This window comes from Cyrtonyx montezumae, unplaced genomic scaffold (assembly GCF_038088225.1).
Source record: "Cyrtonyx montezumae isolate F1298 unplaced genomic scaffold, pur_monq_1.0 scaffold_32, whole genome shotgun sequence".
Lineage (NCBI taxonomy): Eukaryota > Metazoa > Chordata > Aves > Galliformes > Odontophoridae > Cyrtonyx > Cyrtonyx montezumae.
Genome location: NW_027072037.1, coordinates 5,909,101 through 5,933,148, shown reverse-complemented (window position 1 = coordinate 5,933,148; position 24,048 = coordinate 5,909,101). Strand labels below are relative to the sequence as shown.

Sequence of the window (24,048 nt, the reverse complement as noted above, 5' to 3'; positions counted from 1 at the left end):
CAGATTTACAATGGAGTGCCAATACTGCACTGCCCGCATTCTCCACCAATAATTGTCACGGTGTTGTCCGTGACAGTGACCCAAGGGAAAACCGAGAAGGGAGAGGGGAGAGAAAAAGAAACTGCGTCAGTGGCCGCGCGGCCGCCCGAGCAGAGCCGCGCTCCGGGAGGGGGAGGGGGAAACGGCGGGAAGAGATGGGTCTACAAGAAAACAACGGCACGATCTGAGAAGGAGCGGTAACTTTACTAAATCTAATAAAATTGAACAATTGAAAGAGAGATAACAATTTCCAAACCAAAAGCTATGAGCTTACGCTAAGGAGGACCCGCAGGGGAAGCACACGTGCTGAACCTCCACGGCAGCCCAGAGCAACGCGCCCAGACCGAGCGCCGCCTGCATCCGGTGCGGAGCTCCGCCCCTCCCCTCTGCTGCTCCCCCAGCATTAACTCCTTCACTGCTGCATGATGCTCTGATGTGGAATACCGGCATCAAAACCACAAAACCACAACATTGTTGTTGGCCCATTTCATGCAAATAGAAAAATTAAATGCAGGTTAGTTGTCGCTGAGATGAGGGGATGTGGATAAGCACAGAAGTTTTCTTCTAGTATAGAGCTCTGCGTAGTGCCAGGCTTTGGAATTTTTTTTCCCTATCACCTTACTAAGTCAAATATCAGAATGGATTAGGAGTCTGAAGTCTTTTTGTACTTGCAACTTTACAGAGGTAAAAATGACACAGAAATTGTATAATACCAAAGTAACTGATCTAATTGGTTTACTTGTGAGTCTGTGTGATGGAGGTAAGTCCTCCCATGCTGCTTGTTATTTGACTAAAGTAAGCTTACATATTTGCTTTTGTCAAAGCAGAGGGCAGTAATGCCACTTATAAAAATTAATTGGCTTTCTAGCCTAAATTGATCTAATCAATTTGGATTTCATTATTCTTAAAACAATCACCACATCAGCTGGAGGAGGCTTGAAGGCTTGTTCTTAGTTTAAAATAAATAGAGGACAGGCAAGGTCATCCAGTCATGTCAGAAAACGAGTTTGGGTCTTTTTATTGCACCTGGCTCCCAACTGTCAGGAACGTTAAAGAAGTTTGTTTGAATCATGTATCCTCTAAGCAGGGTAATGTCTGTACTGGGAGTCAGTACCACTGCTGTGGGTGCTCTGACAATCCAGTAAAACTTCTGAGAGTTTTCTCTGGCACAGTGTAGGGCAGACATAGTGAATTAAGGATGACACTGTGCAGAGGACCCAATTCAGGTCCAGATTGGGCTCATGGGGCTGCATGTGCACAGTAGTTGGAGCTCCATGCACCATGTGAGGGTTGTAAGGATGGGGTTTGTAAAACACTCAGAAGCTCTATCAGAGGATTTCCAGCCCACATATGCAAAGTGAGTGCGTGTGGGTACTCTACGAAGTTCACAGGATGGGACAAGATGAGAATTAATGATAGCCTTACTGTAAAACTGTGATAAGCAAAAAACTGTAAGTTACTGTAATTTGGAGAGTAATGTCCTGAAGAGTGACCTTTCTGAAGGGAAGATTCCAGTCTGTATTTACCTGCATACCATGAACAATAATCTGTAATTCATATTCTCTGCTGGCTGCTTTTGATTTGGTCCACTTTCAGTATGCAAGAGTATCCAGCCAAACCAGTATTTCTACAGAGCATTGCTGGAAAGGTCCAAGTGTCAACAACTAACTGTTTTATGGCAATCATAGAAACACGGAGCCAGCAGGGAGCTCAGGGATGGGTCAGCAGGCTGGCGGCCCTTCCCTCCCACCAGAGCGCAGAGAGTTTGCTGAAATCTAAATAGTATCTTTCTGAGATTGAATGTGAGTGCAGCTCTGTGAGCCCCACGTAGGCGTGTGGTGCGGAACCGTGGTGACAAGTGCATGAGTTGTGACAGCATAATCTGCATCTCCGTGGAGCTCATACCCAACCATGAAACATAGGTGCCCTCCTGTGGGCATCCTGCTGCTCCTCTGCCATATGGAGAGCTGGGATTGCTTTGCATACCTGCGGGTGCTTTGCTTTAGATTTTGAGCAGGATGCTAAGGGCCCTTTTTAATGCTTTCTTTTGCTTTGCTTCTAAACCCATTCAAAGAGTGAGGGATAAAAGCAGCTCTCCATCCAAGATGTGCAGCAGTAGTAATTTCTGGAGCCGTTCATGGAACCAGATTCTCCTCTCATAGTCTCAAGAGGGTTTGTCTTTGCCAGCAGTGGGGTCACAGTGTGGCCCTCAGAATTTAAGGGTATTTCATGGTGCTGACAAATATTGTGGCACAATTCCTTCCTGCTGGGGAAGCCACATGAAGGTGAGCCATTCATTCATCGCATGTTCTTTAACGAACACCATTATTTGGGAATCCCGAGCATCTCATTTCAGGGTGACTGTGAATATTTCTGCTTAACCACCTGCGTGTGCTGGACAGGAGGTTTGGTGTCAGATTTGTTTGCTTAACCTCGGTATAAGGTTTCCATAGCTCGTAATGTTCGCGGTCTTGCCGCGGATCAGCTTAATGAGGAATGGATTGCGCGTAGCAACCTGACCCAGGACTCCAGCAGGACAATGCTGGTTGCAGCTATTTGCCCTTGCTTGCAAAGCCTGCCTCTGACCCGTGGAGATTTCTTCTGCCTCCAGTCCCACCCAGCTTCCTCCATACCAGAGGTCAAATCTATGTTTAATCCATGCTCAAAATCCGTGTCTAAATGCTGCAAGGGCAGGACTTTGGGATCATAGGATCAGAATCCTTAGAGCTGGAAGGCACCTCTGAGGTCATCTGGACAACTCCCCTGCAACAAACAGGGACAGCACAACTAGATCATGTTGCCCAGGACCTTATCCAGCCTCAAATGGAAAGTCTCCAGGGCATCAACCACAGCACTTGGCAACCTGTTCCAGTGCCTCACCACCCTCACTGTGAAAGATTTTTTCCTTATATCTAACCTAAATCTTCCCTCCGTGAGCTTGAATGATGGATGATTCAGAAAGAATTGTACATGAATATATAATAAAGAAATGAGAGCAGACACGTGGCAAATAATGCCCGTGTTTTTTACAACATGTTTATCACCTGTGTAAAGCACCTGCTGCCTTGTGTTTGCTGCAGAAGGGGTGCACTGGGCTGCATTAGGCACAAAGTGGAAGTGAAATGCACAGCAAGGTAATAACAGGGGTGTTTTGGCTCAGGAGTGGATTGGGCCTTCATTCAGCTGCGCGTGGTACCAATGCAGCTCTGGCCTAAACTTGTTTGGGAAAACAAACTTCAAAAAGAAATCAACATGAGCATTTAGATGAGCACTTAGCTGATTTTTTTCATCTTTCAGAAGAAAGCATTTCTCCTTTCTTGAAGCTATATAAAATGTGGTTTCTACCCTTGTGCGAAAAAAAAAAGAGAGGAAAATGGAAATACTTTTTATAATTTCTGTGTTATTTGCTCAAAACATGCATGAAGGTGGTAAGCAGTGAGGAACAGTTTCCTGTGCAAGCACTTAAACATTGGTTTAAACCATCAGAGCCAGAGGAAAGCCCTACTTCCTCTACAGTCAAAGGCACTCTCTTTGACAAAAGCCTCTTTAACCACCCTCCCTACCTTGAAAACATAAATGGTAATATCGAGGCTTAGCACCTGCCTGGCATCTTGTGTGTTCATGGGCAGAAAGCTTTCAAGCAAACGGCAGCGATTAGTGCACACCAGTTTGTACAGCTGTCCAGAGTGTGTTCAGTCAGGAGCTCAGACTGCAGAAAAATATGTGAATTATCAGCAGGCTCTTGCTAATCGTGAGCAATGACAGGCTCAGGGATCAGTGTTCTGAGCTCAGAGATGTGATCAAAGCCAGGGCTACTGGGTTACAGCTCAGGGCTCTGTTGCTGTGGTTAGGAACATTTTTCTTTCCCTTGGTTTCCATTATTGTGGAAACAAAGACTGAGAAAGAAACTGAGTTTTAGCATTCTTAATTTCATCAGTGTATGTAATTAACAGTCATCCTATTGCTTTTCCTTAGTGATGGGCCATAATTTCTTCTTGTTTGTTTAACCAAAGTTATTTATTCACCCTTATTATTATCCAGACCTTAAGGATGAAGAATGTGTAAAAATCATAAAAGTATGAAAATGCAAAAAAAAAAAAAAAAAAAGTCAGGTGCAAGATATGTAGAGCATCTCTATGTGCCATAGTAACTCGTAAACTTTTAGTTTACATAGTAATTTGTAAACTAGTAACTAGTAAGTCTTTATTGGTCATCTGGAGGAAGGACTGAGTACACTCTCAGTGATTTTGTAGACAACACCAAGTTGGTTTCTTCCCAGAAAGAGTGGTGATGCACTGGCATGAGCTGCTGGTGGAGTCACCGTCCCTGGACGTGTCCCAGAACCATGGAGATGTGGCACTGAGGGGCACGGTCAGTGGGCACAGTGGGATGGCTTGGGACTGAACTAGATCACCTTAGAGATATTTTCCAATCTTAATGATTCCATGATATGCATGCAGTTGGATTAATCCTGAAAGAAAAGTGCTTAAAGCTAAGCTGGAGTGGAGTTCCCTGGGCTTTTGGGGATGGAGTGGAGCTGCTGTGCAGGGGGATTTTGTTACAGAGGTTTCTGTCCCCTGCCCCATAGAGGTGTTTTGCTATTTACCTATTGAGTTTAGGAGTGAGGAAAGGGAATCTCAGGTGTTACTTAAGGGACTAAATGTTGGTTGGGTTCTCAAGGATGGTAGCTGATTTGGGGTTGTCCCAGCCTCAGAGGATGGTGGCAGAGGAACATGTGGCTGTTACAGGCACACAGTTTGAGGTCAGGCAGCTTGTTGTAGCTGTAGCAGGAGCTGCAGGCTGTCAGAGAGGCTGAGGGCATCTGGGAGATCCTGAAAAGATTCTGTGGCACCAGGGGCAAAACGTTAGAGCATGGAGTTGTGTAAATCCTTGGGAAACTGGCTCTGGGTCAGCTCTTGCTTCATCTGCAGTTTCTTGGCATGGGATTTATTACTGGGATTTATTATTAAGGCAAGTTACTGCAATTAGATTGCTTTAAAGGCAAACTTGAAAATGCTTGTGAAGGCAACACAAGAGGCAGAGGCACCAAGTGAGTCTGCTGCGGCAGCGATCATTATTACCACTGTGTTTTGCTGTGACTTTGTCCTTTCCAATGTCAAAGTTGGAAAATAAGCTAGGCGATATTTATAGGGACTTGTGGGCATCACTCAGAAGGAGTTAAACTATTGAGGCTGCATGTCTAGGCTCAGAAAGCATGCTCTTGTAGCATGGGTGCTGCCAGCTGCTTGCATATTTGAATCCAGAGGAGTTATTCAGTAAATAAAACAAGTCACACTATGGAAGTGCCCAAAGAGCATGCCATTTCCTTTGGAAAATAACCCCACAGGGTGCTGAGACCTGCAGCAGCAGATCATGAGGATAACTCCATCATTCCTCACTTAGGAAATGTCAGGGACCAGACTGGAAAATGATCTGCAGTGGATTTTTTGGTTCTCTGCCATCTAGCTGCCAGGACGGGCAGCTTCATGATTTTGTATGTGAGCTTTGGTTCTGTTTCTGTTCTGCCCAAAGGCCTCTCTCAAGTCCTTCCAAATTCTTTACCATAAAAGATTATAAAACACTACAGCACTCCACTAAATGGCATCCAGAACTGTTTCTGCACACTGTACATTTGGAGCAAGACGGCAGAAAAAAGTGAGAAGAATTTTCTTCCCCTTGGGGTAGCTGGAGTTGTGCCATCAACAAAACCTGGAATCCACCCACTGTAACAAAAAATTAGCAGGTTCTTGGTAGTGCTCTTTCTCCCAGTGTTCCATGTGTGCCCAACATAACGATGTAGTGCAAGCACTCTGTGAAAAGTGATGATAAATCTTGCTGCTCTGGAGGTCACAGAGAAATGGCGTTGGCAACTGAAAAGCATCAAATGCTGTCATTGGGACACACTAAAGAAGGAGCCAAGTCTTAATTGCATAAACAGATCCTCATATACTGTCCCCATACTACTTTATAAAGTGCTTGTATAACTGAAAAAAATGACCTTGGAGAAGGAAGGATAGAAAAATATTTTTTGATTTCTTATTTATGGCTTTCCTACGGTCAAGGAATTAGTTTGCATTTTACAAAGCCAGAAAGTGGGGGAGGAGAGAGGAGGAGAGCTCTGAATAAGGGCAGATATTTGCACGGCTATCAGAATATTAAAGAAAATCCAAAATCCTGAGGAGTTATTGCTGTCAAATCAGACATGCAAACAAATCCTAGAGCGGAGCGGAGCTCAGTATCCAGGCAACGTCAACATTTTTTTTTTTTGCTAAACTCCTGCTGACAGCTTTTGCCACTTTATGGTCATACTAAAAAAGAAAATGCCTGACATCACTGAAATTCTTAGAAATTAATTTCTCATCCATCCAACAGATGTGAGGCTCGGCAACACAGAGCACATGCACATCTTGCACAAAGCCAGAGTGTGGCAGGGGAAGAAAAGCCATTAGTGAGTGTGTGCCTGGGCAGGAGTTGCCCTGTTTCTCTGTGTCTGAGACACTTTGTTTCCCAATTCCTGGTCCTCTCCCTTGGACAGAGACAGTGTACATTAGGGATTTAAGAGATTTAGCAGCAACTTCTGCCTCTGTCCTGTAGGTCCTAAGGGCTGGATGGGGCCCTGGGCTCACTAACAGAACTGAGAGTAAAGCTGGAGTCTCTGAACTCATCTCTCAGCCCCATTTCAGTGTTCCTTGCTCACCTCCTCTGCCCTCTCTGCCAGTATTTTCTTATATCTGGAAACAGCCTACCTGGTTTACAGGAATATGTTGCTTGGAGCCATGATTTCTTTTCCTGTCTGTTAGCACAGAGGTTCTAGTGTATTTTTGCTCCAGTCACACACAAATAATGTCACTGTCAGACATGCCAGGTCTTATTGCAAGCTTCCAAGGTGATGACAGGGAGCTGTGATTTGGCTTTGCTCTTTTTTTTTTTTTTCCCCACACAAATGTATTAATTAATAACAACAACAAAAGCATTCAAGCCTGGTTTTCCAGGCTTTTTTTAGGTAAGCTGGACTCAGAGCCAGGATCATAGCAGCCTGCACCCTGCTGGACTACAGATGTGTGGTTTCAGGGCAGAGCAGAAAATGCAATGACAGGGTTTTGTGCTGTTGGAGATAACCAGAGCTTTGTAACCCATAAAGCTGAGTTTCTCCTTTGATTATCGACTTGGAATTGAAGCTGATAATTATGTTTGGGCTGCTTTGTAGAGTGCTTTCTGCTTTAAGCACTCTACTCACTGCACAAAGTTAGTCCTTGGACAAGATTTGGGAACCTGAAGGCTCTGTACAGTGAGTTCTGGTCATCTGTGGTACTACTTTATATCATTTCCAAGAGAGCTTTACAAGGTAAAAATGGTAGTGTGATTGGGCCAAAGCATTGCTAAGCTGAATCACCATTTAATGAAATTTAATCGTTCCAGAAGTTTCTTTTCTTAAGCATTGCTCTAGGAACTGAGTCAAGCTGGGGTCAGCCCAAGCACTGGTACCTGCCCTCTGACTCACAAGAGTGTCACAAGAGTTACCGCTGCCTCTTGCCATTCCATCTCTGGGGCACTCTCCCAGGGACATGATCCATAGCTTTTTCATTCTCTTTGTTGGAAGTGTTTGTTGACAGGTTTCAGACATTTATTATTTCTCCTGCCAGGTGTTGTCTGTGAAGTGTAAGGCATGGATTTTCCAGCAGTATTCACTTACTGCCATGTTGCTTTCAGATTTCCAGCCCTCCCATCATCTAGGCCTAAAGAAAAACTCAGAACCCCTCCTCTAGTTCATGTCTGCATTTGTCCTGGCCAACACTCTGAGATTTTTTTTACACAGTCCTAAATATAGCATCTCTGAACTTGACACTGCTTGGTCTTTCCACTTACAGAGTAAATAAAAGTGGAGTTTTTGCCATCCAAGGCATCCCATGCTGTCCCTTCACTCACTCCCATCACAGGAGTGGCTCCTGCAGTCACAGCAGCTTGTAAACTGGATGCCGTGGGTGTGTTGGGTGCCTTTTTCCAAGCTTTGTCACTGCAAATTGCACAAATCAGTAGAATTATCAACAAATTAGAGCTTGGGTGGTTTCTAGCTCATTGCAGACGTCAAACCAGTGCCAGCTTTCCTTTATACACTCCCTGTCTCAGGCTTTGTTCCTACTGTACCATGGCAGATCGCTAAGGTACCTCAGTTGCCATGTCAGTAAGTTGCAGGGTTTGTCTTTCTCACTGTGCTTTCATCTCTCTTGGAAACTCAGTAAAGTTTCTTTTGCCAACAAAATTGCTGTATTTTGCATGGGTGAAAAAAAAAAAACCCACAAAACAAACAAACAAACAAAAAAAAACCCCACACACAAAAAACCAACCAACCAAACAAACAAAAAAACCCACCTCAGAACTGGAAAGAAAAAGCAGAAAGATATCGAATGATTTCTGTTCCAGATCTTGTGCATGTGATTATGAACATTTCCTCTTCCATACTTCCATCTGCTCTGGCAGATCTCCAGTAATCTAGGCCACTAATTGCAGTAATCCCTTTGGAGCTTGGGCATGAGACAGTCACTGCGTGCACGCTGTGGTTTCAAGCAATATGTCGTGTTCTTGCGGAGGAAGGAGCAGAGCCACCATGCCCAACACACCTCCATCCCCTTCTGTTCCTCTCCAGCCTGGTGCCAGCCTGCTGCAGGACTTTGGGAAAGTTTCTCCCCACTGTGCTAAGCTGCAGAGCCGTGGTGCTCACCTTGTCCTGCTGAGGACCCAGAGATGCTCTGACAGGTCTGCTTGGCGGTGGTGTTCCCTGGGATGTTTGTCTCAGGAAGTTAACAGGGATGGCTTGCCACTCGTTCAGTTAGTCCTGATGTTAACACATGCACTGTGCTTCATTTTATTTTCTTGTTTACAAATAGTGATGCATCTGAATAATTAATTTGTAGAAAAATACAGGGGTAGAAAAAAGTAGGGGTAGAAAAGTGAAAATAGTTCTTTGGATTTTGTGCAGCTGTTGGTTTTTTAAAGCCACTTGTATTATTTGCTTGTTTTGCATATAGCCAGCAAATGAGGGGCTGCTCTATCTGTTTGGGGTGGCTTGAACTTGCATACCGAGGGAGCTGGTGCCGCGCAGGGGTGGACTTCAGTGCAGTCCCTGCCTGCACGTGGTGGATTTCTCTTTCTATTCTAATGCCTTGGCTGGAGCCCAGGCACTCCCTCTGCAATGACAATGCAGGGTTGGATGATCCGTTAGGAATTTCACCTCTTGGCATTCTGCCTGCATATAGTTCACGGGGCTGGGATCTGTGCCAGTGTGATGCCCTTAGTGGGTCACTGAAGTACATGCTTGGTAGCTATGCAGAAAGTAGGTGAAGCCTTTCCTGTGGATACCCAGTCTGGTCATTGGGATTTTGTGAGCACTGAGTTTGAGTTCAGGGAGCAATTCAAATCACCTCTGCTCCCAAGCTTCAAGACCCTCTTTTTCTGTTGACAAAACTGTGTTGTCAGTAGTTCAGAGTCAATGGAAAACATCCATTCCGTATGAATATCACATTAGAGGAACCTGAGCATGGTCCTCAGAGTCTTGTGCACTGGGATAGCAGCTAAGAAGAGCAGAAGGGGCAGGCAGATGGCAACTCCTTTGCTCTCCATCAGGAGGTTGGGGCTCATCAGGAAGGGTTTGTCCCCATGGGATTTGCTGTATTTTGCTTTTCAAGGTGTGGTTCAACCTTCTCTGCTGCCAGCATTGTCTGTGTTGTCTCACGTGTCCAGTAGGATGCTGTTCACTGTCTCTAATTTTGTGTTTATCCTTTATTTAATCTTTATATTCACTGTGACAGAGGAGTGGGTCATTTGTGGGATGACTGTCAATCCAAAATTACACTGTCTGCATTTTTTATTGTTAAGGAACACTTAAAAATATTTTCAACTGAAAATAGTAGATAATAATAATGCCAAGCCAGAGAAAGAGTCTGTTTGTCATCTCATTTTACATTTTAGTAAATTTCTTGGCTTTTGCTGTCAGATTTGTCTGCTCACTGTTGGGAACAGAGGGATACAGAATTTAAAATGTCTTTGAAATCTCATCTCCCTGTCCAGATTTTAGGATGAGGGTGTTGCCTCAGATGTGTGTGTTTGCTGCTGAGGGTTGTATCTTGTGAGAACTGTGCCAGCATTTAACAAATGTTAAAACTACAGTAAAATGTGTGTGAAGCTGTTTTATCATTGATGCTCTTACCAGCTTATGAATTGCAAATGTTGGAGCTGTGGCTGTGCAGGGAAGGAGTACCACCTGTGTCGGTGTAAGGTTGATGCTTGGAGACATCTCCTAAGGCAAATTCAGTGCAGGACTATGTTTCTGCAGACTTGAGGTGCTCTGATTTTTAGCCTCTTGTATTTTGGGACATTCCTTATGGGATATTGGTACAAATTTCACTCCTGCAATGCTGGCCATCCTAGTTAAGGTCCCTTCCAACCCAAGCCATTCTACGATTCTGTGATTTATTCAATTGTTGCTGTTCAATTTAAAACCTATTCAGTGCTGTCTTGAAGGAGCTTTTCTGTCATTTAAAGTGAAAGGGATATTTTGTTCAGCCCTACAAAGCCCACTATAACTTTAACATCACTCATTCTGCTCCACTCCCGCATGAAGGGTGAGGAAGTGGGAAAGAAAAAAGAGCAAGAAGAAGGCAAAGAGAAGATACGTCAAGTCCCAGTGAATCCCATCTCCTTCTCAAAGCTTTGTGGGTGGATGTGGTTGATGGGCTTGATGGCAACAAGAGATGAGAAAGGCACAAGTGGAAAAATACTTCCGTGGATCTTCACTGCTTCTACTGTTCTTCTTTAGTACAAGTTACTGCTGAGATATTTGCCTTTCACTGAGAACTTAGTACGTTTTAGGAGCTGCGTTCATCACACCAGACATTCTGTGCTTGCTGGATCAAAGACTGTAGGGCTGTTTTGAGCTAAGCCAGATAGCAGTGTGTAATAAGAACAGCTCTGCTTTTCACATTGCAAACTGAAATTGCCAGAAAAGTGAGTGCTGCAAACATATGCACCGCGGTATATTAGTAGGATGGGGGAAAATGATGAAATTATTGTTTGGATAGGATCGTATCCTTCAGTCCCAAATTATTGGTCTTTGGGGGTAGGTGCTGAGCCTGAAATACAGTATTTTCATTATTGGAATCACTGCTATGCCAACGCTTCCATCACCACTCCTCCTGCTCCTGCTGCTTTGTACTATAAGCTCTGGAAAGGAGGGTTAGAAAAGCACCACAAAGCTGCCAGCATGTAATTTATAAGTAATTTACCAAGCAATCTGGGGAATCCAGAATGCACCTTGAGGACTTTGAAAAATAAGTAAAATTTCACTTTCAGATTTTTCAAAGCCAATTTAGTTCCAGCCATCTTCCGAGATTGAAATCTTTCTTAATGCACAGTGAAAACAGCATGAAGTGTTACCAAAAAAAAATAATAATAAAGGAGGATAAAGGCAAAAACTCATTACAGTGAAACACTTGGTTATGATTATGGCAAGTAATTGAGCCCAGCTTGGAGTCATAAACTTGCAGTCCTTTTATGGGGTGTGAGCTGGACTCGGACCAGATGGAGAAAGTGGTAGTTTGTATTTCCCCTTGAAATGCAGGCTGTATGGTCTGCTCAAATGGTGTGCAAATGTTGTTCAGCAAACGTTCGTTTTATTATTGTGCATTGCATCACTTGCAGTATGGTTATGTATATATATATGTAGATATAGCAGAGATGTCATTTACTCATTTCTGTATACATAGTTTTGAAATACTTTTCAAGATCACTATTCTGATGAAATACAGTTATAGCTAAAATTATTCTGCTCTTCTGAGACTTGTGATGTGTCCTGGTACCAGTGGCAATAGCTGGTCATTACAGCTCTGCAAACATCTGCCCGTAGAACTGAGAAGGGACATTCAGAAACATTCCCGCTTAGGGAAATTTTTAAGGGGAAGAAAGCAGTGAAATGCGAGACACGTGAAAATGCAAAATGCTGTGTTTTACTTTTCTGAGGGTGAATCTGAACTTTCTTTGATTTCTATGAGCTGTGACAAAACCAGAGGGGTCTCCGAACACAGAAATTTCAGCAGCAAAGAAAGGGAAATAATTAGGTTTGTTGATTTGGAGTCCGAACCAGCAGAAGCTTTAGTTGTCTCTAAGGGGATACACCTTCTTTGTAGCCTTCTCGTTTTATACAAATGAAGATCTTCCATTTGGAAGAGGAAAATATTGTTTTTTTTCTTCATTTTCACACCACACAAACCCTTGAGACTCACCAGTCCCCACCCTCTGCCCTGTGCTCTGCTGCTCCATTTGTACGTTGGGTTACTTCTCTGTTAAAAAGGCAGGCAGTGAGATGGTTCAAAATGTCAGCATTTGAAGTATTTTTAGCTCCCACACCTCTGGGAGAGGGCTGAACTGGTTTTTGTGTCTCAAGCCTCCAATGAGCAGTCAGATGGCACATGCTGCTTGCCATCAGTTCATGCAATGCCATCATGGAATACTGATGGAAATCCATAAAACCGTGACATCTTTATTTCCTATCAGGGAGGGAGACAGAATCTTCACAGACTACAGTACTACGTCACTGGGCCTTCCTAGGAAGGGGCTGAGAGGGGGAGAGGGGGAGCAGGAGGAATTACTGTGAGGGAAACCTGCCATGAAATGCTGATTCAGCATCTTGCTCTGCAAGGACAGTCTGTCGGCATGGTGCTGCTTCACTTGGGTTGCCTGATGTTATAGAAGCATGTAATGCCTGTACCAGACCTGAGACTTTGTTTGCTTTTTCAACTGACAGAATTTTATCAAGGTGTTCAGTGCTTGGTACCTCTCAGAGCAAGCCTGCATATGCATTTTGGAAGGGGACAGTGTGATTCTTCTGCATGAAGGAAGTGTGATGTATTATAACTAATCTTGGAGGCTTTAAAGTAGCTTGACAAGAGTCCATTTCATGGTTATTTGGAAGGCATTTGTGTTTTCAATCTCCAGAACATAGAGGCCCCAAAGGAGCTCATTGAAGCCCAGCTTTTTCATTATTAGTTATACAAGATTCTTCCAATACACTAATTAAGAAGATGTAGTAGCTGGTATAAATGTGGTACTATCTGTTAGACCATTAGCAGTGGGAGACAAAATAATTATACTCCAAGCACTTAGTGCATTTTTTTCAACAAATTACTCTTCAAGTCGGTTGTTAAGCACAAAACTATATTTCATTTGCTGGTAGCTCTGTGCAGAAACATTAGGGTCTTGCTGCTTTACTTAATAAGGGGGAATGAGTCCTCCCAGTGCAATGGCCCTGTATGAAGAGGTCATCAGCTCCTCTTTAGCCTTGGCCTCTACTGAAAAGGGGCTGTTTCTGTGCTGAAGCAATACCAATTTTTATCTCATTAAAAAGGGATTTAATTTTTTTGGTTTCTGATGATGTTAAATTCTTCTCAGCAGTTTTTTGGCTACTGAGGAGGAAGGAATGCTTTTTGAAGGAGGGGAGACTTGAAGTAGAGGGAATGCTTTTTGAAGGAGGGGAGACTTGAAGTAGAGGGAATGCTTTTTGAAGGAGGGGAGACTTGAGGAGAGACCACAGCTTGCAAGCAATCCGTGTTGCTGAAAGTATTCCTGTCCATTTTTTCTTTATCTTTGTAAGGATATTAAGATTCATGAGCAATCATGAGGACAAAGGAAAAAGTATGTTTCTTTGGAGAAATAAAATGTGATAAGGCCTTTAATTCATCCCAGGTATTAAAAAGATAAGGCTCTATTACTCTAGAATGGAAGTGTGGTGTTTGATTTTTGAAAGATCTGAGCCTCAGGTTCCAGTGATGGCTGGAGGAAAGGTTGGCTCTGAGACTTTGAGATAAAGCTTTCTATTTAATAGAACTTTTACCATAATTATGATCTGATTTTTGGGCTTTGCTGTGTGGAGCCAGGTTTCAGACTCAAAGATCTTTACGGGTTCCTTCCAACTCAAGATATCCTGATTCTGTGATAATTGTTGCTCTGGTAGTTTGGTTATGACTTGGGTAATGCCATCATCCCTTCCCACCTGCTCAAACTCTAGCCCGCACCGCTCACCTCGTTCCTAAAAAACAGCTCAAAACGTATGGGCACAAAGCCTACCATAATACACACCTGCCTGTAGGGAAGAGCAGCAACCCATGGAATGCTTGTCTCATTGAGAGGACCACGAAGTAGATTTCCAGTGTGCCGCAAACAGCTCTCCCAGGTGCTTTCTGCTTTGCAGACAGCAAATCTGAACGGGGAATCTATGCCAAGCATATAGACATGCATAGCACAGGGAGGTCTTGTTGCTGGAGAAAGTCCAGCCTGTAGCTTTGGAAACAGCTTCAGTTCTTGTTATGAATTGGCAGATCACTCCCGTTCGGCCGTTTGTCATTTGCTGCAGAGGGCTGGGCACTTCTGAGCTCATCCATAGGCAGCGGGGCCGGGCTGTCCCTGCGAAGAACTCGCGCTCATGAATCAAAATAGTTGGGTGATGTCATGGCACGGTGCGAGCGTGCCCGGGTCGCCTGGTGCCAGGAATTGTCTGTACAGGGGTGGTTTCCTTTTACAGCCTTTTTAAAGAGTCATCATGCTGAGCTGCACATGACAATCCCCTTCAAGAGGGCTCGTGGTGCCTCTGCACGGTTAGTGGTTGTTAAACAGGGGAGCTCACCGGGCGCTCGCTGACCCTTTCTGCATGAGTGGATCTGCTGGGAAATGTTCCACTCTCTGAGGCTTCTGGCAGCCGTGGGCTGCCAGCTGGGCAGACTTTGATCCCATCCCACTACTCACAGCTGGTTCCTGCACGCCGGAATTACAAACTGCTGGGTTCAGCATCCTGCTGGGGGCCCCCTCTCCACCAAGACCACAATCAAGAGCCTGGGGCTGAATTTCCAGCAAGCTGCCCTCTTCTCCTAACCACACGGTTCTCCTGGAGTTTTACCTTCTTGCCCGTGGTCTGTGGGTACAGGTGACACGTTGCCTGCCCTTGGTGCCACTTTTGGATTACAGCTGTGATTTCTTCACAACGGGGCATGACTGACAGCTGCTGCTGTGCGGCTGTATGCTGCAGCTCATGAAGCGTTTCGGGAGCTTCAGGGGGAGCAAGAAGAAGAAGGAGCAGTACAGAAGTGTGGAGAGACGCTGGTCTGACCCTCGTGGCCTCTTAGGTAGGGATAAGCAATACTTCCTGTTGGGGCGAGGGGATGTCGGTCCTTGGGGGTGGGGGTATCAGGTCATTGAGCAAGTTTTGTGCTTCCTAATTCCCCTGACTGAGTTGTGCAGTTGTTGCAGGGGGGTTATTCATATGTTTCTTTGCACCAGAGGTGGATGTCTGAGCAGAAATAACCTTTAGGAAAAGAGCTATATTACAGCTTTACAGTAAGCCCAACAAAATCCATTAGAAAGAGACTGTGACTAATGTGATTTTCACTGAAAAACAGTGACTAACTGCTGAGTTACGGCTAACACTGTACATCCAAAGGTGGATTTTAAATAGAGAAGAAACACTTATCTGTCTGATTAGTTTAAAAATGTTTCTTTCTGATACTGCAGACTGCAGTGTGATTGTGTTTGAAGTGCACCTCTGTTAACCAAAAACCTTTCCTGGTCACACAGAGGTGACCAGCAGTGCAGGGGCTGAGCCTGTGTGTCACAGAAGGATATGTTTGCCAGGACACAACAGGATCTGGATTAAGAAAGAATAGCAGAGAAATGGTGATGTTAAATGTATTTCCTATGTTGTCAGTGGTAGCTGGTTCACAGCACCGTGGTTCCCCAAAGACCACGAGTTCTGCTGAAAGTTTCTGCCCTGTGATCAAGGGGTTTAAAAATGAGTTACAGTGTCAGCAGGACCAGGCAGAGATTAGAGAGACAGACTCATACAGCAGGCCTGCAAGGCTCTTGCTCAGGCTGTGTCACTCTGAAGTCACAACACTAAATCCAGCAGGATTAGGAAAGTTTGAGTTGTGGTCTGTATGTGTGGTGCAGAGAAGGGCATACAGATGTAGTGACTCGGAGCTGCTGTTGATGGTTGAGTGGCTGCCCACCCAGAGAGATGGCTTTTCTATCATATGATGTTTTGTGATTTATTTAGTGGCCAATCATGATATTTGTAAGATGTCCTAGTGAACACTTCTCTTTTTTTTCCTGTTTTGCACAACTATATTTTGGAATCTGAGGTATACTGTGCCTTGTTCTGCCATGCCCTAGAGCAGCTTGAGGGTTTCTCCTGGCACCTTGAGCTGATAGCTCCCCCCTCTTCTTGTGTTGCATCACTGGGATGGGAATAGCCAACATCTGCAAAAGGATTCCCTGCAGGGAGCATGGGTCACAGCTGCAGGTCTGCTTCCCTGCAGTCAAAACCTGCTGCTTCTCCTTCTCCATAGACAATAGTCCATCCTGCCCCAAGAGTGCTGGCTATGTGAACCTATAATGTCTGTGACAGCTCTAGAAAAATAGATTGAAGGTATAATGTTCACTGCATACCATTCACTCTGTATCCACTGCTCTTGTAAAGTGTGGCCAGGTCAGCTCCCTGCAGCCTGCATTCACAAACAGAGATCCATCAAGCCGCAGCAGTGGGAAAAGCCAAATAATTTGTGTCTGTGCTGCTGCTTCCCCCAGATCCACTGCTGCCAGGATTATTTCTGCCATCCATCCATCCCTACGAGGTCTGGATTCCTTTTAGGGAAACAGGTTAACACTTTTTTTTTATTTTTACCCCAAATGTCCTTATTTATTTGCAGGGAAAAGTAAAAAAAAAAAAAAAGTGCTTTGCATTATTTACTAGTTTTAATCTGCAGCTCATTGCTATTACACCTTGCTGAATGCTTTCTGAGCAGCTCTCCAGGGGACTGAAGGAGACCCAGCAAAGTTTCTTCCTCCCCACTGCTGCCTGTGGAGCAGGAGGGCCATTAGCTGCTGTAGGGCAGCGTGCTGTAATGGATAGGCTCCCTGGCATTTCTGAAGGGAGCAGCTCTCTGGCCCTGGTGAGGCTCACTGCTCTGCCCTTTAAATGCCGCCCATCCATTCCACAACAGATTGAATAACACATGCAAAAGGTGCAGTTTCTTCCTTGTGTCCATCGCAGAAACCCCTCTGCCTCTCAGGCAGCAGTAGTGCACTGATGTTGTGCCTCAGACCACTCACTTTGGATGCCTTTGGCCTCACTGAGCTGCCCAGGAGCTGCTCAGCGTGCACCTTGCCTCTCTCAAAATGTGTAGATTTGAATTGTAGGGGACAAAGCTGAGGCCCAGTGAGCCAGTACCAAGGGCTCAAGGCAGGCCTAGCTGTCCTAGCTGAGGGAAGGACCCCCTCAGCAGTCCTGAGGGCTCCTTCTCTGTGAGTGTGCTGGACAGGTATCATTTGGGTCCAAATTGGGGCTAAATTAGGAGTTTGCTTGCTGAAATCAGTCTCAGACCCCATACATACATGTGCAAATGTGCATTCCTGCTACACTGCTCTGTCTGTCCCTGTGAGAAGGAGAGGAGTGCATCCCCAACTTGCTGTGTTTTAGAACAACTTTAAAGCAGCTGTGAGGCTCAGCCCATGTGGAAATGTCTTCTCCTCTAGGTTGTAAACCACAGAATCATTTAGATTGGAAAAGATCATCAAGATCACCAAGTCCAGCCGTGAACCTGACCTACCTGATCCCATCACTAAACCATGGTCCCTAGTGCCACATCCACTCATCTCCTAAATACCTCCAGCAATGTGGACCCTACCACCTCCCTGGGCAGCCCATTGCAATGCCTGCCCACCCTCTACGTGAAGGAATGAATTCTTCCCAGTACCCAATCTAAACCTCCCTTGGTGCAGCTCGGGGCCATTTCCTTGGCCACCCAGTGACTGCTGTAAAAGAACTGCACAGAAACCTAAAATCGTGCTGCTCTTTAGAACCAGCTAAAACCATCAGGCATGAGAAACTGAGACTGCTTTGGTTTGTTAATGATTTTCTCTCCTGGTTTTCATGCTCTGTTGAGCTGACAGGGATTTTAGATAATGTGCAGCCCTGGTTGATCAGCGCTGATTAATCTTGTACTGCAGAGAGCTCCAGGATGTGGAAGCTGTGAAATTTCTGTGGTTGATTGTCAGGAAGAAGAAAAGCAGTGACAAAGCATGAAATGCCTGAGACCTTATTTTCAAAACCAATTTCTGCCCCCATCCTCTATAGTCCCTGTGCTGCTGCTTTCTGTAAATACTCATTCTGAAGCACTTGTGTCCATGAAACCAGCAGGGCTGGGATCCCATGGGGCTGCCTGGCTTGGAGTCCATGCCTGGTTTTGCCAGAGAGAGCTCCTGTTTTGGGAGTCTCTGGCTGCAGTCCTGGTTGGTGCAGGGCCTTGTCTCCCACACACAGATGCACACGTACTTCATTTCTCTCCTGTCTTAGGCGTATTTTAATTCTGCTGCAATTCAAATGGCATCATTCTCTCTGAAAGAGAAGCTAACAGCAAAGGTTGGGATAAATACTGCATAGAGCTGCAAAATGCAAGCGTGAGAGGAAAGGAGGTGGAAGAGGAGAAGCTGAGACAGAAGGGAGCCTGGTACTGACTGTGAGCTGAAGCAGATGCAGCCATAGCCTGTTGCTAAAAGCAGATGATATCTATAGGTATATGAGTCTGGAAAACCATCTCAGTTATCTCAGAATATGATAGTTAATCTTACTTTTATGACAAAAGGAAGTAAGGTAAATAGAACTTGCATGTGTGACATCACAGCTTAATGATGCAGCCTGAATTGTCTTCATGCCAAGTGCTGCAGGATTTCTATTTACATCCCCAGATCACAGAATTGCAGCACTTGGAGGGGACCTCAAGGGATCACTGAGCCCAACCCCTCTGCCCTACAGCAGTTCACACAGGTATGTGTCCAGATGGGTCTTGAATATCTCCAGAGAAGGAGAATCCACAGCGGTTAATGATTTCCACGTGTGATCAGAACTGCACTCTCATCTTTACAGCCTCCATTGGGAGTACTACAGCGCTCTTCTTTTGCCTCCTCCTACTTGTACTTTGCTATTCATGGCTCTGACTCTCAGAAGAATAACTGTATGAGAAGATGTTATCCTAGACTGACTTCTGCTTGATTTGCACCATGCCCAGCCAGGACACAGTTTATCTGGATTTCTGTACAGTTTTATTACAAATGCCAGGCTTCAGAAGCAAAATTCAAGCACAAATCTGTTTTGACATCACGAAATTGCTCTTGACGGTGGCATTTCAGCAGGTGGGAGAAATCAATGTTTGGGACTACTGACTCCCTGCTCAAAGTTTCAGTGAATTGCCCAGGAGTGCAATTTAAAAGGTGTTGTTCAGGCAGTTTGTTTGCCAGGCTTATGGGACCAGCATGTCCCTGGAATTGCTAGGATTCGGTTGTTTACCACTTTCCCCTTCATTCTTGTCCAACCTGAAAGCAGTTCAAGGACTCAGAGGTTCCTGAACTCACCTCACAATTGTTTGAGCTGTTTTATTGTCACTGCAGATTCATGCTGAGATGCGAAGGTTTAGGTCTCAAGAGTGAGACACTGCTCCAGGAGCAGCTGGCAGGAATTGGCTGGGCTGGAAAGGTCACACAGCCACGCTTGGCTCAGGGACATAGCCCAGCACACTGGCACAGAGGAGTTCCCATCTTAGCTTGTCCTTTCTCTGCTCCTCCCTGGGTAAAGTTAGAGTGACTTAGCTTGAAGAGAGATGATACAATTAGCTGATATTAATTACGAACATCCTGTTGATTCTTCAGAGTTTGTTCCAGGCACTGGAAAACAGCTGTTTCCCCAGGCTGTGTTCTCAGCAGGGGAACAAGAGGCCTTTTGAAATGCTCAGAGCAACAGTAACTGGATTGTTCAACAGATCCTGCCTGTCTGGCCTCATGGCTTTATTTCAGTCCATACAAGACCTATGATGGGGCATAAGAGACTCCTGGGACAAGTCCTACCAATCTAGCAGTGCTACTGTGGGGAGTGGAGGGCATGTGAGCTCTGCTGCTTTCTGCTGGCATCATGTGGTTGTGACTTAGAGCATCTCAGGCAGCGGGAGGAAGATGTAATGAATCACAGAACCATAGGATACCCCAAGTTGGAAGGATAAAACAAGGATGACCAAGATGAGCTCCTGGCTCCAAGCAGGACCATCCAAAACTCAACTCTGTGTCTGAGAGTGTTGTCCAGATGCTTCTTGAACTCCATCAAGAGATGTCTGTCCTCTGGCATCCAATTGGGGTAACAGGATACATTTCAGAGCAGAGAGCACCTGGGGTCCCCTTTGGAGATTGTCAGTGGACATGTCTGCATAGACTGCTGAGAACCTGAGACCAGATCAGGGTTGGTGGCCCTGCGTGTGGCAGAGGGATTGGAACTTGATGATCCTTGGGGTCCCTGCCAACCCAAGCCATTCCATGATTGTGTGGTCTGTGTTTCAAGCAGATGGCACCTAGCATTAAAGCCTGCATTCTGGCTGGTTGATATAAATGAAGCATGACCTGGAGAGTCCAGGACGGTCCTCAAGGCAGCTCTGAGCTGAGCACTGCCCCATGGGGTGACATCCCCACTGATCAGTTGGAAGGTCTTATCAGTGACCTGCCACTACAGCAGCTCCTCACATAACCTGCCCTGGCACTAAAAATGCATCTCTTTGGTCTCCAATAGGGAAACCAAAGGAAATCAAAAGGGGCAGTGATAGTGGAAGCTGCACAGTCAACATCTGACTGAAGGGTGGAGCATTTGAAACCACTTACACATAATCTATCATGTAAAACATGTATTTGAGAGGAATCTATTTAATTCAGGCATTCCACAGCATCGATAGGTTTGAGGCTTTAGCAGAGGGTATACGTTGCTTTTTTTATCAGCGCAATAGCTACAAAATCAAAACAGCAACAAGATGGAAAGCTTGTTCCACACTCAAAGGGCTACAGAACCAACTGGAAATGCCTTTGGTGGGTGGAAGAAGAAACACATCTACTCAGACAGCTCACAAATCCCACCCGGTGTGTACGGCACTCAGCTGAGCTACCAGAGGTGGCTGCAGTCAGCACTGTGCATTCAGCACTATCAGTCAGTGAATTTGCTCCTGATAAAAGGACAGACTGTTTTAATGACCCATTTGGGCTGACAGCACAGCTGATACTGAGATCTGAAGGCATTTAGCTGCCCCTACCCTCTGCACTGTGAGCATTATTTTTATTTCATATTTTTAATTGCTTGTCTTCCTAGGGCTGAGATAAGCAGTCTGCTGTGGTAGCATACAGCATCTCAAAGGAACACCTGAGCAGATGGATGATAGTGAGAGAGAGAGCTCAATTCTGTTCAATCTGAATGCATATTACTGCAAGGAAAATGTCAATTAATTTATTATGACATATTTTGGACATTCTCTGCTTTTACACCATCTGGGGATCTGCACCATATCCTACACCTCTTCACTGGGTGCTCTTCTTAATCAGTTTTTGGGCTATGAAGAAGTGGCACTGCGAAGTGAGCAGAAACTCTCAATGCATTCCCAAAAGGAGGCATAAAGGTGTGAGAAGAGAAATGTAACTCTTAGAGTGAAATAATTTGTTGATTTCACTGGTAATGTGAAGCTCACAGGCTACCCTGTGCCTGTTGTCACCACTGTCTGGGGACAGTGAGCACCCCCAGAGCTCTTGTCTGGCTTAAAGGGAGAAGGAGGTGAGAGCAACTGGACTGTGGTCACTGTGCACATCTCCTCAAGGACTTGTACATCCCCAGAGAGCACGAGCTGAGGGTAGCTGTCAGATTTGGGCTACTTTCTTTTTCTAAAAGCATGGAGTCATATGAACCCAAAACTGAAGGGCTGTGAAACAAGGGGCCATAGTGTAAATCATTACAGATTTTCCCCCAGATAAACACTGGAAGCTCCTGTAAAGAGCAAGCTCCATACAGGAAATCCTGGCAGCAAGACTAAGCTTGAGATGTGGAGGCTAACACAGAAACCTTGTCATGCTCAAGAACGACAAAACCATTCCTGACCAGGGGGATGGCAGAGAAATGCCTGGGTTAGCTGCTGGCTGAAACAAAAGCATGCTGCAAAGAACATGAGTGAGCAGCTCATTAAATTTAATTACTGCACTGCCTGGGAGCTCATGGGATGCTGCCTCTCCCCTGGAGGGAGCTGGGTAGGGTCAGGACCACTGGTGCTTGCCCTCAGCTGAAAGCTGAGACCTGTGAGGATGCATAAGTGGAAGGGAAAGTCCTCCTGAGCAAGAGGAAAACTAGACCCAAAAAATCACAGCGTTGGAGGCTTGTTCTCCATGCAGGGATGGGGAATAGCTGGAGTCCCCTTGCTGCTGAAGAGCTGCCAGGGTGGCTTTGCAGTGCTGTGACAGCCCTGGGAGACAACAGGGACATTAGAGGCTCTCTATGGCAGCCACTGCTGTGCAGGATAACTCTAGAGCAAATTCTGAATCAGCCAGCAGCTAATGCCAAGGGCTCCAGCCTCCCAGCTGCTCTGTAATGGAGCTCCTGATTTTCCTTGCTTCCCAGGCACGTTTTGCAGTAGGCATACAGCTGCCTTGCTTCTTGCTCTTCACCTTCTTTCCTGGTAGGAGTCAGGCATCCAGCAGGTTAGAACCCATCACCGGTGTTGCAGTACCTTGCAATAAACAGGCCGTGTAAGTTTGGTCTTGATCCTTTATGCTTCTGAAAACAGCACCCTGACCTCCCCCCCCCCAACAACGAATTCAGAATAAACACAAAAGAAGGGTTCGACCTTAAAAGCTGTTAAATACTCAGAGACAGTTGGTGCTTCTGCAAATGAAGTGTAATGTCTGACATCTTTTAATGTCTTGTTTCAATGCCTTGTCACAGACCTTTGGCTACTGGGAGCTGAGCACCAGCACCTATGGACCCACAGCTGCCTTGCAGAGTGGGAGGTTTGGTTGCCAATTTGGGTAACTCTTTGTGTTATTCACTCAGCTGTAGATTATGCCATTTCTTTAAAAGAGTACTGTATATTAATATCATCTTACAAACAGTAGAAAATGAAGTATTTTATGATAATTGTATTTGGGACTGCAGTAAGGGCATCTCTTGTTTAGAGGTAGGATACATTATTATTGGCTTTGCTTTGAAACTCATTTTCACTTCAAATAGAAGCATGGATGTACCAAGTCAGGCCAACCATCCATCCAGATCAGTCTCTTTCTGTAACACAGATACATGGAGGAGTGTGAGAGCAGGACAGGAATATGAGGAGGTTTCCTGTTACACTCTCCCAACATCCTGCACTTTGTGGCTCACGTCCTGAGCTAGAGCTGGTGTTTTGTAACCCTGATGAGTTTTCCTTCCATGACCTTTCAAAACCTTTTCTTCCATGGCTTTTCAAAACCAAACTTGTAGTACCTATTTTGTTCTGCAATTGAAGAACATGACATGTCAGGAATATTCCCTTACATTTGTTTCGAGCTTTTGTTTTGAGTTTTCCTCTGATGCTCCCTTCCCTCTTTGCCATCTTTACCCCAATCCTGACTCCTTCACTCATCTTTCCTAATCTGAAACGTTGTCTCACACCTTAGATCAACCTTGTCATCCTTTTCTACATCTTTTGTAGTTCTGTGGAGTCCTCTTTGAGACTGATCCTGCAGAAACCCATGATTACCTATTGCAGTGCATGGCCTGGAGTCTGTCTGGACCTCTGTGATACGAAGGTGCCTTTGAGCAGAGCCCATAACTGATTGGGACAAGGTCCATCCATTCACCTGTGTAGACTGTCCCCTGTGGCACATAACCAGAAGACTTCTCTTTTCAGGCCACTCACATGAAAAACTGTGTGCTTGGTCTTCATGAGGCAGTTTTTTCCTGGTCTGACTACAGAGAGTGGGTACATCTGCAAGGTGAGACAAGCATACGAAGGCAAAAGCATTTCTCATCCCACTGATAGGATTAGGAAGGTAGCTTTGTAAGGGCTACAATAAAGATAGTGAGGAATAGTTCACTATCTGACAGATGGCAGAATGATAAACCTGAAAAGTACTGTGATGCGTTTTATCTAT

General features: G+C 45.1%; 1 protein-coding gene across 2 annotated transcripts in view; it reads left to right on the top strand.

The window, feature by feature from the left end:
• PRKAG2 (protein kinase AMP-activated non-catalytic subunit gamma 2) overlaps positions 1–24,048 on the top strand; it is a 188,857-nt gene that overhangs the window by 85,546 nt on the left and 79,263 nt on the right. The window contains exon 1 of one of the 2 annotated variants that reach the window (XM_065744937.1): positions 15,098–15,206. The exons of the other annotated variant lie outside the window; for it this stretch is intronic. Coding sequence (XP_065601009.1) covers positions 15,101–15,206 — 106 coding nt within the window. The 5' untranslated portion in view covers positions 15,098–15,100. Of the gene's footprint in view, positions 1–15,097; positions 15,207–24,048 lie in introns of those variants that run through there. 2 annotated transcript variants of the gene reach the window in all.